Source organism: Egretta garzetta, unplaced genomic scaffold (assembly GCF_000687185.1).
Source record: "Egretta garzetta isolate BGI_Z169 unplaced genomic scaffold, ASM68718v1 scaffold204, whole genome shotgun sequence".
Taxonomy (NCBI): Eukaryota; Metazoa; Chordata; class Aves; order Pelecaniformes; family Ardeidae; genus Egretta; species Egretta garzetta.
In genome coordinates this window covers 814,802-830,554 of record NW_009259424.1, presented here as the reverse complement: position 1 = coordinate 830,554, position 15,753 = coordinate 814,802, and the positions used below count along the sequence as shown (strand labels likewise).

The following is a 15,753-nucleotide window of genomic DNA, read 5'->3' as shown; positions in this document are numbered from 1 at the left end:
AAAAAAAAAAAAAAAAAAAAAAAAAGCTGTGTTGTCATCTGACTTGACGTGTCTTTATTTCCTTTCATAGCCGTACTTGTGCGTGTCAAGGACTTGATCCAGAAACTTGCGGAGCGTCCTTCTCATTTGGCTGTTCGTGGAGTATGTATTTCAATGGCTGTAAGTTTGCCAGAAGCAAAAACCCCAGGAAATTCAGGCTTCTCACTGATGACCCTAAACAAGTAAGATTTATTTTATTTTGTTTTCCTCCAAATACTTATGCGGATGATTTTCAGAACTAGAAATGAAATATATGGATATCCACCCCTTCTCTCTCACATATTATGCATAGCTTAGCACACAGGCACCCAACTAAATATTTTGTAACTGTAGTATTTATGACTTTTCCACTGTATGAAAACTCAGTGTCGTTTACTATGTACTTAAATACCCTAAAATTGTCCTTAAATGCTTTTCTGTATGCGTATTTAGCTCCTCTGTGTAACTCTGTATGAAATGTTAATTCTCTGCAAGCGTAAAATAGAGCCAAATGGTTTCCTAAGCAGCAAGGCTGCACCTCAGAGATTCCGTCCTTTTGCTGTGTCATAGAAAATTTGGTACCTTGGGTTGCGCTGCTTTCACGCTGCTGTCTGCCCAGCTGACAGCCTGGTCTTCTGTCTGCCACCTCAAATAAACTGTTTTTTCTGTTGACAGCCTGTTTTTTAAATGCTCCTGAAGGAATGAATACACTAAAATATGACGCAGTGACATGATACTGTAATTGCTGCTAATGAGCGTTAGTGATGACATAAAGCTGATATAGCACAGAAAATACAGGGATGGGTTATGTGAAGTAACAAACCTCTAAAAAAACCCAACTAAATTAATTTTTTACATTGGAAATATTTTCATGAAGGCACGAAGGTGCTGGAAACTGATAACCACTGCCTGATGAACGTCTGTTCCTCAGGGTAACTCAGAAGCGCCTCCAGTTCTGACTGTAGATGTCTTGAACCCCACTTCCCTGTGGAACTCCTAGTCTTTACTAGGGCATCTGGCATGCTTTAAGAGACATATGCTATAGGGCAGCCCGGTGCTTAGTTTTCCGTTTGGGTTACCCCCCTGACAATCTTTCTCTGCTCCTGAACTCCACTGCTGCCAGGCTACAGAACAAACCCAGCTGGTTGAAGTCTGGCCAGCAGCAGAGGTATTCTTGCTTTTTTTTTTTTTTTTTTTTTTAAAATATGTATATGTACGGACAATGTGAAACACTAATTGTTTTTTGGAGGAGAGAGTTGCCAGTTGATTGACTGGAGCTAAATATCCCTCCCAAGTCTTCATTTTTTTCCCGAGAGTTGATGAAGCATCTTTTATGCCTACGTGTGTGAATGCAGAACCCTCAGTCTCCTCTGAGTTGTGCTGTCCACTCGCATTGTGGTTATTCCCAGACTTCATTAGCACGTAAATTGGGGAACTTCTGCCTCAGCAGAACAGAGCACACAGGGCCCTTCTGCCTTTCTTCTCAATGAACACATGACTGCGGCAGCTCGAGTTGAAAATAGCCCGGCTTGCCTCAAGAGGGAATTTTTTTTATAAATTTTCAGTTTACAGAAAAACATATTTATTGGGCATTCTGTCATTTTAGGAATCCTGTTCCTTCTCCTTTGTCCTTTTCTGTTCTCCGTGATACTGAGTTTTTAGGTTCTCCCCCTGTGTAACGCTGTGCATGGAGCATTCTGTGCGTCTCTCTTCTCTGTAGTCTCTAATGTTTTTGATAGCATTAGCTGGGGGATCAACAAAGGCAGCAACCTTCATGTGTACTGTCTAATGAAATCTTGGGCTGCGCCAGGTCTCTTACGAGAGAGCCCAGATAGATCTGGCCGTGATCAGAACGCGCGCTGTGAGACTGCAGGCTCTGGTGGTGGCATCGCTTCCTCTGAGCCCGTGAAATGGCTGCCCTGAGCTCCACTGGGACACGCAGCAGCACCTAGCAATGGCACCCCACGCGCGAGAGCTGCCTGGCATCTCTTGTTCACTGGGCAGGTGACCTGTACATTTTTGGAGGAGAACGCTTTCTTCTGCAGTGTAAAGGCAGTTGCCTAAAAGAGCAGAAAACGTAACCAGGACATTTTGTAGATGTGTGATCTAAAAGCGCATTCCCTTACTTCTCCCTTTGCGTGGAAGTTGTTTTAAAGCCTCTTTGGATGCTGCAGCTGGGAGGGGGTGAGGGTTGCACAGCACCCAGGTAACTCCGTAACTGCGCACCCTTAGCCTGCTGCTGCGCGAGAAGCCTCCGGCTGTAGGTGACAGTGGTGCTGGGGCGCTTGCGGTGTGCCTGCAGGTTGTCAGTGCATCTCAAAGAAGTGAAATTACTGGTAAATAATTTTTCTCTTCATTTGGTTTTGTCGTTAATTTTTCTAGTGGATACTTCTTTTAGCTAAATATTGGATATTGATGATTTTGCAGATGACATAAAGCTAGGAGGTATAGCAAATTAAGAAGAGGATAGTTCGAAGTCCAGACAGATTTGGATCATTTGAGGCACTGGATGGAGTGAGATGAGGTTAAGGGTGTAATATGCCTAGGTAAGAATAGTACATAGGAGAGGTAATTATGGATGCATTACCTTCCACGCAGTTCAGAAAAACATGCGGTAGCAGTCAACAGTTGATCAACTGGCTATAGTATGAGTTAAAAATAGTGTATCATTTTGTAACGTAACATCACACTGAAAAATGTGGAAGTATCCTTACGTGTTTATATACATCGCTGTTTACAATATATGGTGATAAATGGGTTGGAGTTTTTTAAAAACAAAATGAGCTGTTGGGTTTTGCAACTATACATTACGCAAAATGGAAGCTGCAGTTGTCTCTCAAAGCCTGGCCCTTGGAGGAAAACAAAGTAGGGAGGATGTCACCGCCCTGTTCTTCCCCAGTTGGTTGATGATTTTCCTGGAAAAGCAGAAATTCAGGAAAAGAATTTAGGGATGGTTTCTACAAATAAGAGCTTAAATGTTACACAGCCGTAGAAGCCCACCGAACTAGTTCCATGCTTGCATGGCTTACCCCAAGGAAGGGAATATTGCTTCCTAACCTAGTAGGTATTTCCATGAAGTTCAGAGTTTTGCACCTCCAAAGAACAAAATATTTATCAAACGTTCCTGGTAAGAGTTCTGTTGCATTGTTGGAAACATACCTCTTCCCCCAATTGCTGCAATTAATGTTAAATGCTATCGGGAGTTAACTCATACGATTAAAAGAAAAAGGCAGCAGAAACCCAGGATTCTTTTAGCAGGGCTGCATCGACATAAATTAAGGCCCTATAAGCAGAACACTAAAAGAAGGCCTGGGGTTCCATCTCCGCTCAGCATGCGGTATAATTTTCCTCTCCTGGATGTTTTTTCTCCAGTTTGTGTGGAACATGCTGTCCTGTGGAACTTGACTGTCTATGTATTGGAAGGGGGAAATGATGCAGAAATTAGTCTTATACTGAACAATCTTGGTATTTTAGTCATGTAAAAGTAGGCTTATTTATGGTTGGTGACAAAGGGCAGCAGAGCAGAAGTCAGATTAATCATAGATAAGAGAGAGGCTGATTTGTCAGGCGTCTCTGAACTGCATTAGATTCTTTTAAAGCAAATTACAGCGCTCTAACTGTTGCCTTTCTCTGCAGGAGGAACTTCTTGAAAATAATTTGCAAACTTTAGCTACTGATGTGGCTCCAGTTTATAAAAAGCTTGCTCCTGAAGCTTTCCAGAACCAGGTAGGTCAGTGATGTTCAGCTAGCATAGCTGTGGCTCTGAACGGGTGGCCTAGCTTGAAAACAAGATAAAACCCCAAAGTACGTTCATGGGTAGAAGCTGCAGGCCTCGCAGATGCGGTGAAACCCCTTGCTTACGTACAGTGGTTGCTTTATTCCATTAGTTTTTAAATGCCGCACCTTTCTGCTGATGGTTAAGTTACTCCCAGAGTTCGGCGTATGTAAAAGGCTTACAGACAACACTGTAAATAAAATGTTTTTTATTATTTAAAGACATTTTGACTCTGAGCTGATTCTCTCGTTGACATCCAGTCCTAAGCATTGCATGTGTCACAGGAAAATACCTGCTTTCCCGTCATTCTTACTGGCTGCGTTTATTCTGTCACGAGTGCAGTTGTGGCTCCCGGGGTTCCGGGTCACTCACTTTCAGTCCCAAGTACCTGTAGTTTATTTTACTTTCAGGTGGAAAATGAGCACATGGGCCCAGACTGTCGGCTGGGATCCAAGGACGGTAGGCCTTTCTCTGGTGTCACAGCTTGCATAGATTTCTGTGCCCATGCCCACAAGGACACACATAACATGCACAATGGAAGCACTGTGGTACGTACACAGGATTTTCTTGTTTGTACTCTTCACTGTTGTGATTACTGTGTGTTTTTAAAATGCTGCTTGATTTAGTGGGTACATTTGCATGAGGTTTTTTAAGGTATTATGAAATTAACTGCACGTTCCCTATTTATAAGCTCCCATGTTATTTGTGTCTATTTATTACTGGTCTAGAAGAGGACAGAAGTTGATCTTAATACAGAACATATCAAGAAAGGGATGGGAGTGATCCTTCCTACAAAATACCTTATTTCTTTTGAGACACCTGGGCCCTTTGGAAAGGACCAGCCGTAGGACAGATCAGCTACTCGCAGCAGAGGTTGGGTGTTCAAAGGCAAATAATTCTCTAACTGAGGAGTTGTACAGACTTCTGTGGAGGAAGAGCTAAACCAAACTTGTTATTAATTTACCTTCCCCAGGCTCGGTTCTCATCAAATTCACTTTTTCTTGCACTGTGCACTTGCCAGGCTTCATGTTAGTTTAGTTACTCATTGGTTTATAATTTTAATTATAAATTGGAAAAGAGACAGAGAAAAACGATGGGGTTTTTTGTTTGTGTTTTCAAGCGGTGTGATGAGGAACTGGGTAAATGAGAGGGCCCACCTCATTTAAAAATGGGCTGCCCTCTACCCATAAAATGGTTAATAGTTAAAAGCTCCTGCAATGAAAAAAGGTGTCATTCTTCTGTATGACGTTAACAAGTAAGTAGAGAGTATGAGATGATGGGGTAGATGGTGGAGTCGGGTGATGATGATGATCTTTAAGTCACAGTATCAAAGGAAAACCCACAGATGTGGTCTTTTAGATGTGGTCATTGTACCAAATACTCTGCTGGACTGCTAGTGAGAAAATCAGTTGGGAATTACTCAGTTAAGTTACCTTTTAGAAATGGAGACCACAGTTGTGAAGAAAGACAATCTCAAAAGAGAAAAGGTAAAATAAAACTGACAGTCTGGGAGGGTTTAGTAGTTAGAGCATTGTAACGCTCTAAATAGCTAGGATGACTTCTTGTACATCAGTGGAGGTAACATTCAAGAATAATTTCTCTATCAAAGGATGCAAATCTGGCAAATAGAAATCCACCTAAAATATCTCCCTGCTTAGCATCAGTCTTTTCTGAAATTTGGAAATGCAAAGTGAATTGTTATGTCGCTGTGATTGAGTAAAACGTTGTGTTTACACATATACTTACCAAGAGCATTTGTATGTAACAGTAATGAAACAACTGGAACAATTGCTTAAGGTTAATTGTGTGCTCCTATGTTGGGCAAATGTCCGTTGCTATAAAGTATGGCAGCAGCTCTGGGAATTCACCAGGGATGCCAGTCCTGGATAGATTAATATTTTTTCCTAGCATTGAAATATGCAGATATTTTGTAAGAAAAATGCTGGAAGCGTATTTTGCAAAATACTAGCAAGATGCTATGAGTAAGCTCGTGTGTAAGCACAGTCACTTTGAAGCTGCTGAAACACAGGAATTCAAACCTCTGAAAAGATCCCAAAATTGAAAGTGAGACTTCCTTTTCATGACAAACCGTACTTCTCAGTGAAATCGAAGGTAGGCATTCCCAAAATACTAGTGTTTTGTTAAGTGCTACATTGCCTCAACTTAAAATGAAACGGAAACTGAGTCTGCTGCTCCTGCTACTCGTCCTGCCATGTTGGGTCCCAGCAAAGTTGTAACTTATGGCCAGAAGTGGCTGGAGGGACAATTAGTGCCCCCCTCCTCTTTTTTTTTTTTTTTTTTTTTTAATTTATTGGGGAATAGTTCTACGAACGTGTATTTATCTGTAATAATCTGAAGCTGAAATATCATCAGATGCTGCTTGCTAGTGTCAATATTTTCTTGCTATGGATTGTATGTGCTGTGTTTGCAAGTAATTCCAAATCTAAGCAGCATGGAACATTATGGCCTGTGTAAGGTATCTCATTATGTAGGCCAGAACTTTAAATTACCTTTCTGTCAAGTTCTGCCGAATTTTCTAAGTCTTGCAGAACGTCATCAAACCATTGTAACTGCTGAAAACTACACCTTGGAATCTGATTTTCATCAGACAGCCCACTCCTACAAATAACTATTGCATACCTGATACTCTCTTTATTTAGATTTGAGATCTCTTTATTTTACTGTACTTGCAGCAAAGGGCTCTATGTAAATAAAAAGTTGTTGCAAGTCTTAACTCTCGATTTACGTGCTTGGACTGGGGTGTTGGGAAGGTTGGAGTTGAGGGTTACCGGCTGATCCGTGCCCAGCCCCGACGGCGAGGAGCTGTGGGCACCTCCTGGGACACGCAGGGTGTGCTGCCTGTCCTCTGCCTGGGTGTGGAGGTATGGTGCTGCGGGTGGGGAGCCTACAGCAAAGAATTTTGTTGCTTTGCAAGCCAGGTGATAGGACTTGCTGGGCTTTCTTCAGTCTAGATGAGTTTGATGATCAAGATTAGGGTTGTTAATTTTAGCTTACAACCAAATCTGGTGATAAAAGAGGAAAGCTAGTGGTAAGAACACAAAAACAAATTACTACGTGTGATTCTAGCATCTGTCTGGTCACCTCCTGCGTTCCTATCTAGTTCCAGAAGCTGCTTTGGCTACCTACTTAGTTTAAAATACACTGTGATTTCTTACAGATCACGGGTAGTGATGATGGAGGAGTCATTTACACCTTAGCTATGACATATTTTGTCTGTAAACTGTACTGTGTGCAGGTAATGCGCCTAACGGAGGTGACAGCTTTCATACAGATGAGTGTTTTCTGATAACGCGGTGACAGAACAAGAATGATTGGCACTGCCTTACAAGCCTCAAACGCCCATAACTGTATTTACTATTTTTCTCTTGTATTTTGGTTTTTTTTGTTTGTTTGTTTAAATGGTAGTCACACAGCTTAAAGTCTGTACAAAGCATACTTGTCACCTTGCACTTTGCTAGTGTTGGTGAGATTTCTTCCCTTCTTTCTTATTCTGACCCCAAATCTTCATTTATAAAATCCTAAAGTTCCTCCAGACTAAAAAGGTTAAAGTAAATACCTTTATAGGACGGCATTTGCGCATGCTGCCAGCTCTGTCACCACTACTTAGGGCGGAAGGGACACCTTTTTGTTTTCTGCATTCGGCTGTTGGTGAATCACTTTTACCACAAACGTGACAGGAATGCTGCGCAGCGCACCGAAGGTAGAGGGAAAACAGAATCTATTTAAATTATTTACACCAGACACAGACGTGAGTTCAGCAAAGTACTTAAATGAGTTTCATGATAAGCATGGAGTTTCCTATAAACTTAAAAGAATATGTTATCTAATGAGCTGCCCATAACAATTTCCTTGCTCTGACTCTGCCAGAATCTCAGAAAAGCATTCTTGTATTTTTCTGGGTATCCACATTTTGGTGGTCAGCTGTGTTACTTGTGTGTGACTGAAGATGATCGAGGCTGTTGTTTTTGTTAGCAGCAGGGGGAAAAAGTCTCGGAAATGTCTTCTGTAGATACAATAGCATAGTACATCTTAACTTAGAGAAAGTGAGGATTGCCAGGGGTGACTTGGTTTGCTGAACGTCTTTCCTGGCCAGCAAAATCACGCCCTGAATTTAGCAGAGCCACTTTTTAGTAGAAAAGCTAAAAATAAAAATGACTATTGCCCATTTGCTCTGTAGCAGAATGAAAATGCTTGGCCATTCTACAGAGGTGTAAACTAACGTGTTTATCTGAAGGAAGCAAAAGTACTTTCTGCCTATGAATTGAGTTGCTTAAGAACCTTAAAGTCAATAAATATACCATCCATTTTTACTCAGACTCTTTTGTCATCTTTTAACATTCTCCTCAGGGCCACTGATGTACGTTACAACTGCAGCATTAGGGTGCAGTGTTCCTTCTGGGCACGAAGCTAGACTGTAAATGAGCAACACACAAATAAAAGCTTTATAGTTATTAATGGAGTCAGTGAAATGTAAGTATTCTTGTTCCTATAGGGGACTAGCTGCAAAGGATCACATTCTTCATACCTGTGTGAATCCATTTAAACCACTGACATACGGGTTTTCCATTGACTGGAACAAAATGGTTTAATGAAGACTTGGCCAGTCCCGTGGCACGTCTGTGGGCGTTTCTCTTCCGAAGGGGCACGTTGCCCTTTTTGCTGGGGTTGAGGAAGGAGGGAGACCAGCCACAATTACGCGTAATGAGTGGTGCCACGCAGTCTGCTGCAGACACCATGGAAGAAGGGGAGGAAGATGAATCTGTGCTCCCAGGGCAGCTGCAATATAAAACATGTTGTTGGCAGCAGAACTCAGTAGTGTCAATCAGCAATCCGTCAACTAACCGCTCCTGATTTATTTTAAAAAAAACGCAACAAAGAAACCTTTGCTTTTCCAATAACTTACTGTATTTCTGTAGTTACAGCTCATCAGGTCATTGCACGTAGGTCTGGGCCTTGGCAATAACTGACAGAAGGGCTCCATCAGTGGTTAGGCTGCATTCTGGACCATGTCCACAGCTCGCCTTGTGAGCTACAGAAGCACTCGATGCTTGAACTGGTGGTGGTTCGGATCATAACAAATAGAAACGATAAACCCCACCAGGCTGTATAGGAAAGGTTTTTAGTGTTAATATTGTGAAAATGGAGAAGCGTTAGAAGTTCACTCTACTAACCTGCGAGCTCCCAGACAACCGGTGTGGTTTGTGCGCCGTGCCCGTGTTGCGGCACACGGTACAGCAATGCTGTCTGATGACGCTTGTGACGTGCGCAGAGAGTGCTCAAAAAGAAAATACGTTTGGGGTTCCCTTTGCTGACTCTCGGGCTTATGCATGCTCGCTCAGGGCACGATGGGCCAATAAAACGAGAGAGTTTGCCTTGGCTGTAAAGGAAAAGCAACACTGTTCTTTTTGTAACGGTAAGCAGCGATGATGTAGTGGCACCCAGAGTCCCAAAGGGCACCCGTGCTCAAAAAGAAAATACGTTTGGGGTTCCCTTCGCTGACTCTCGGGCTTATGCACGCTCGCTCAGGGCACGATGGGCCAATAAAATGAGAGTTTGCCTTGGCTGTAAAGGAAAAGCAACGCTGTTCTTTTTGTAACGGTAAGCAGCGATGATATAGTGGCACCCAGAGTCCCAAAGGGCATCTACTGCTCTCCATCAGCAAGGGGGAGAGGAGCACGGGAAACTCGAGTCCATCTTTTGAGTTTAGAAAGGCCGTTTGACCGCTTTGCTGAAACTTGAATGTAAAACATCTGTTCTTACAACACAGTGGAAAAGGCTACATCATTTCTACGTGTGAAGATCGAGAGGACAGAGGCAGATCAGGGAGTCCCAGAGTGATGCATCGGGAGCTGTGTGGCTGCAGATGTTTCTCTGGAGATCTGTGGAAGGAATTACATTGAGTTCATGGGTGCATTTTAAGTCTTAAAAAAGTTTCACGAATATGCAAGACTTACCATGACATCACTAAACCCAGAATAGGTGATGGTTTTGATCACCAAGCACACTGGAAACCTAAACAAACCACTTGGCCAACGTTTTCTTTGGCTTTTGAGCATCCTGGATGATTTAGCTGCGTGTTCTGGAAAAAGTATTTAGAGTGGCAGGATGTGCAGCTTCACTGCCTAAGCGGGCTTTCATAGAGTCCTTGATTTTCTTGCATTCAGGTTTCATTTTGGTCAGGTTGTAGCACAGTATCAGTACCAATGGAAATGTTGCTTTGAACTTCTCGGCGATAGCTTCTCTTTAAGTTTCTTAATGGAATATTTTGCATGGGTTTGAATATTAGACTGGCATTTGAAACGGGTGTTTCTCATTTGGAGGATTACTCAGCTGTAAATTCCTAGTTTATCTCTAGGGCCGTAATTTATTGCTGGTTTCCCTGTAGCATTAACTTTGCAGTTACCCACTTGCCACTGTGTCCTTCCTTTTATAGGAAAATACACTAGGGCGGACACTGACCTTCAAATTGTAGATATATTAAATGTGCTGTCATGGTGTTTAGGCTGTAGGTGTACTGGTCTTCAGGTTTTTAACATGAATTTTTTTCATTTTATGTGTTCTAACTCAGTATTTAATACATTGTGTGCGTTGGAGTCGACCGTGCTTTCAACGTAGTTCTGCCAATGTGCTGCAGCCCTCATCATCTTCAGTTCCTCAAAACAGGCAGTTCTTTAGCTTTCTCGTTCTAAAGAGGGTCTTGGCTTTGTGATAGTGACAAATACTCATTTTTGCTTAAAATAGGTTTTCCTTCAACCAATATGAGCTTTGGGTTTTGTCTCTGCTTGTATGCTCTCCCCTGGGCCAAGCATTGTGAAAATGCAGAGCTAATCTACCTTTGCCTAATTGTAAGCCAGATGAAAGAGGATGAATACATTTTTAAGAGTAAATCTTTTTATGGAAAAGAATAAATTGAATAAATGTCCAAGATCACTTTTCCATGAAAGCGGCTGGTGAAATGCCTGAAAATTTAGAACTGTACATTGGATGAGGGTCTCAATTTTCAAAATAAGCAGGACTGTGGATTGAACCTTCCAGGTCTGGATGTTTTTCAGACTAGCGCATGGGTCCAGGCGCAGGTTGAAGAGTATTTTCTAAAGGCAAGTGAGAATCACACAGTTCCTGATGAGAGCCAGTGGGTGCGAGGCTGCTTTTGTTTTTAATTTAGAAGGGGAGGATGTGCTGGGCTTCATGAGAGCATGAGTCAGATGTAATCGTGCTCTCTGTATGTCCTGCTCTCCTTCACCCTTCCCGAATAACTTGGAATCTGCTGGCAAATTTCAAGGAGATTTCACTGCACTTTGCAGAAATTGTCTTTGGAGATTTATTTTTTTTAACCTCTTGTTCCAAGCTGTGAAATTTCACTGTGGAGTGGGGGAGACAGATCCAGGTCAGCTCCTCTGCTGAGGAGGCAGCAGGGCCCTTCCTGACAGGTTAATCCATGTGTACCTGCTGGCCCAGTAGCCGGGAGGCACCGAGCTTCATCAGCCGGGCCCTGCTTCTGCAGGCTGGTGCCCAGCGGAGGCGGCAGTGGGGCACGGAGGGGAGCAGGGATAAGGGTGCCGGGGTTGGGTGCTTGGGCGCGTGGGGACGGAGAAGTCCATAGGGAACCAGGCGTCATTTGCTGCTCATGGAACAACTTGTTGTTTTTTCTAAATCTTCCTCGTAGTCCAAAGGCTGCCCGGTGGAGGTAAGTACGCATGGAGCAAAAGCACATCAGTAAATGCTACTCATCAGCTTCTAATTGCCCCTTCACTTTGCCTTCTTCAGAGCCCTTCTCTCGATCCTTTCAAATGCCACCTGAAAGCTCTTCTCCTTTGTCTGTGCCCCTCAAATGTTCTCCTTCTGCTGCTCTGCGACTGTCAAGCTTTGCATATAGCTGTTTATAAAGCCCTAACCGCCACCTTATTGATTTAGGATTTTTAGTTTGCGATTCTGTAGCTATCCTGGAAATAATTGTGTGATGCCTTTACGTGAAAGCTGTGCTATAAAATAAAAAATGTTTGGGTTTTTTTTTTTCCCCCCTAAATAATAATATTATTCTTCTCCCCTGGAACGTCAGGCATGGTGATAAGATGCTGGGAAATTGGATTAACTGTTTATCATAGGCATCACGTTCAGCCTACACAATGATGGAATGATAACGTTTCCATTTAGGGAGTATCATCTCATCCTTGGATGGCGCTCAAATTCCTCTATGTGCGTAGTAGTAACTCCCTGTGAAACAGCAGCTTAACTAAGCCATGATGTTAGTGCATGGCTTTCTAGTCCTGTAGTCTATTGTTGTGAAAAACAGTAGTCTCTTGTGACTGTGATCAAGAAAAGTATGAGTGGCGTGACTGTTCGTACACGTGCTCGTACGGGTGAAACTGTCGCCATCCCTTGGAAAGCACGGGATGAAGCCAGCAAGCGTACCGCTGGCTTTAGCGCTTCTTTTCAGGTGAAGGCTCAATATTAATAACGGCTGGAACTCTCGAAGTGCTAAAAATGAGCCGTTGCAATGGGTTTAAATATTCATCCCCGTTTCTGATGAGCCCTTACCAGACTGGATCTAACCAGTGTTCTCCTCCCGGCTCCAGTATCTCACAACACGTAGTTTAGTAAGAGAAAGTAGGTCGGTGGCCTAAGAGAAACCAAATGTTTGCTGGGTCTGGTGGCTTCATTACAGCAGGCAGTCGGAGCTGGGGAAGGGTCTTAATTTAAGACAGTGAGTATGAAGAGAGAGGGAGCGAGTTAGAGTTGAGAGCTGCTAAAACTACAGAGCAGCGTGAGTGACCGGGGGTTTTTTTCTTATTTGCCGGCCAAAACAAAAACCAAACCAGGTCCATGTAATAGAAACTTCTTGTTCAATCCAAAAATATTTTTTTTTCATCTTTTTTAGTCCTTAAAAATGAACCTGAATATCAAAGATGTGTTTAAAAAAAAAAAAAAAGTGAATGTTTAGGAATTTAGAGTGTATTTACAGCTCAGATTATTTTCCAAGGTTGGTGTGTATTTGTGGATAGTGTGAGTTGAGCCAAAGTTTCGTTTTTCCTGTCCAGGACATGTGCTTTGGTCTTATTCTTCAAGTACCAGTAATTTTTCTGCATCATCATGAATCAAACAAAATATTTGTCAGATGTTCCCATTTGAAAGACCCATAGCGTTGAGGCCATCAAATGGGAGAAAACAATGAAGTCTAGGATGGCTGCTTAAATATTTAAGTAACTTTTGTATTTTATGTATGTGGTTGCATTTGTCAATATTTCTGTTCTCGCCAGGTCTGTACATTAACGAAGGAGGATAACCGGAGAGTGGGGGTGATCCCAAGCGATGAACAGCTCCATGTGTTACCTCTTTACAAAATTTCACAAACAGATGAATTCGGCACCGAAGAGGGACTGGAAGCTAAGATAAAAGCCGGAGCCATACAGGTGCTCACAGCTTTTCCCAGAGAAGTACGGATGTTAGCGGAGCCTCTCAGAGCTACGAAGAAAAAGAAACCAGACACAAGGAGGACCCCGACTGAAAAGCAGACGTTGATAGATAAAAAATATTCAACACCAGTAAAGCTGAAAACTGAAGCCCCAGAAAATCTTGGCAACACTTTGCATTGTTTAGGTGAGTGGTGCTTATTAAATTCTGATGGTCTTTTCTGATACCGTGTTGCCTCTTACCCATCAGAGGGGAAGAAAAAGCTCCTTAATACTCAGTTTTATAAAATACTTGTATATTCTGCATTTTATGGGCTAACAAGCAGGTCATTGTAGTCAATATTCTCTCTTGGCACAGGAAAAAAAAAAAGAGGCGATCGCCCAAAAACAAGCGTGTGATGGTATGTTAGCACCAGTGAAATATTTCCAAGTTCCCTTATTCTAATAAGTAACGGCAGTAGGATCATCTTGAAATACTGTTGTAGGAGTGTTTATCTAAATAACAGACACGGATTTCTGTCGTTTGGAAGTACAGGAACTGTGTTATCCCCTTCCTATGAAAGGCATTGGCTTTCTCAGAATCCGAGTTGATGGTAATTTCCTATCAGTGGCAGGGATACTGCTGCAAAGGAAGAGGTTTGCAAAAGAACCCCAGGTTCTACCCAGGGAGAAGGTCATTCTCAAATTGTTCCTTGAAATGGTATTAGCAAGGGCCGGAGAGGTGGAACCTGCCAGCAGCCGGGTAGAAGGTGCACCGTGGTGGCCCTGCTGCGAGAGGATTGCTCGGGCCAGAATCTGCTGCTGCAGCGTGCGCTTGCGCGGCGTAGAGCTGTGACTTGATGGAGCTGTGTAGAGGTGCTTTTGATTTATGCTTTTGTGCCGGGGTCAGATTTTTGACCAGTGCGTCGAGGATAGAACTGTCCTGTGGGACTTTGCAGTAGTGAGAAGTAGAAAAGAAAGAAGAGCTGGGGGAAGCCATGGTCTTAGATTCTGTGATTAGAGGGGAAAAAATACAATAAAAGGAACTAAAGCGTAGCCTATCTGCTGTCCTTTTGAATTCTGTTTCGTGAGAGGCATCCAGATAGAAGTAGTAGGCTTAAGGGGAGGAATAATAGTTAAACATATTTGGAAGAACGTCTGCAGTTTGGGGGGAAAAATGAAAAATAAATCCATTTGACACATTTTCTCAATTTGCACTCAGCACCCTGCTTTGTCTCAGTAGAGGAGTCAGGGCAACCAATAGACTTTGCCTATAGCAAGATGGAATAAGAACAAGAAAAGCGGCATTACTGACACCCCTAGGAAATGAGGCAGATGTTCAGTTAATCTACATGCGAGTTTGGGAGAGACAGTCCAGGCTTTGAAACAAATGTAAGAGCACTCCCTCGGGTGGAGGACGACATCCAACAGTAACTCCAAAGCAATGATTAATAACTTCCATCGTGCTCGGGGTGGACTGGAAGTCCTGGAAGCGTTAGAGGGCTCTGCTTTGGGAAGGAATTCTGAAATTGTCTGATCTCACTGGAACGTTCTTTTGAATCTTGGAAATAGTTATAACCACCTACCTGTACATGACATTGCAGCTACCAACACTCGTGGCTTCGGTATCTGGAAACTGTGCCTTTAACAAACGGTACAATATCCGGAGTTTTGCCATGTGCTTTGGGCACACAGAGCTTTATTCCTTGAACATGCAAAAATAATAAAACAACTGTGTAAACAAGCCAACTTACATAACTCGTTTGGGCTTGAAGAATTTTGGTAGAGTAATTTAAAAGGGCCGCTGATAAAAATAAGTCGCAGAGTGAGGAAGAAATACTTTTATGAGTGAGAAAGTGGTTCAGACATGGAAAAAGAAGAATATGAGTAGAAACACCGAGTTTCTATCCTAGAAGTGCAGGTTCTGTCATGGAAGTTTTGATAGTGGAATCCCTCAAAATAGACGTCAGCACTGTAATCCCCAAATCTGCTGATGTGAACAGTTGCAAGGAGGCTTTGCGAAATTGGGCCGCAGTGGCAGAGGAAGTTCAGGTTTGCAAAGGGCAAGGTGTTGGGCTCTGCAGGAGATAAAATAACGTGAAGCATTTATGCACATCGTTGATGTGTTTACTTTCATCATACAGGACGATGGCTGGGTAAAGACCTCAGCTCGCCGCTGCTGCCCTGCCCCTGCCCCACCGTAAAATGCAGAGATCTGGAAATCATGGATTTAGAACACTACAGTATTGTACTTGTACACAGACTTTTCTGGTGGTTACAAGGGATCGGTCATTGATTGGTTCTTTCCATTCTGCCAGCAGCAGCTATCGTTTTAGTCCTGAGGAATGGAAAATTTTAGTCCAGCTGAGATTGTTAGGCTTAATATGAAAACAAAATCAAAGGGCCTGTGATACAGGGGAGTTGAGACTAGACTTATCCAGTAGTCATTCCTGATGGTAAACTAGGGGCTCCCTGGTTCAAGAAAGATGAAGAACTCCCAGAGAGAGTCCAGAGGAGGGCTACAAAGATGATGAGGGGACTGGAGCATCT

At 42.8% G+C, this 15,753-nt stretch overlaps 1 protein-coding gene across 1 annotated transcript in view; it reads left to right on the top strand.

Annotated features, from left to right (window-relative positions):
* Positions 1-15,753, top strand: part of TET1 (tet methylcytosine dioxygenase 1) — a 65,421-nt gene that overhangs the window by 44,335 nt on the left and 5,333 nt on the right. The window contains exons 7-10 of the mRNA XM_009636988.2: positions 71-221; positions 3,655-3,744; positions 4,204-4,341; positions 13,072-13,411. Of these exons, the coding sequence (XP_009635283.1) occupies positions 71-221; positions 3,655-3,744; positions 4,204-4,341; positions 13,072-13,411 (719 nt within the window). The remainder of the gene's footprint in view (positions 1-70; positions 222-3,654; positions 3,745-4,203; positions 4,342-13,071; positions 13,412-15,753) is intronic.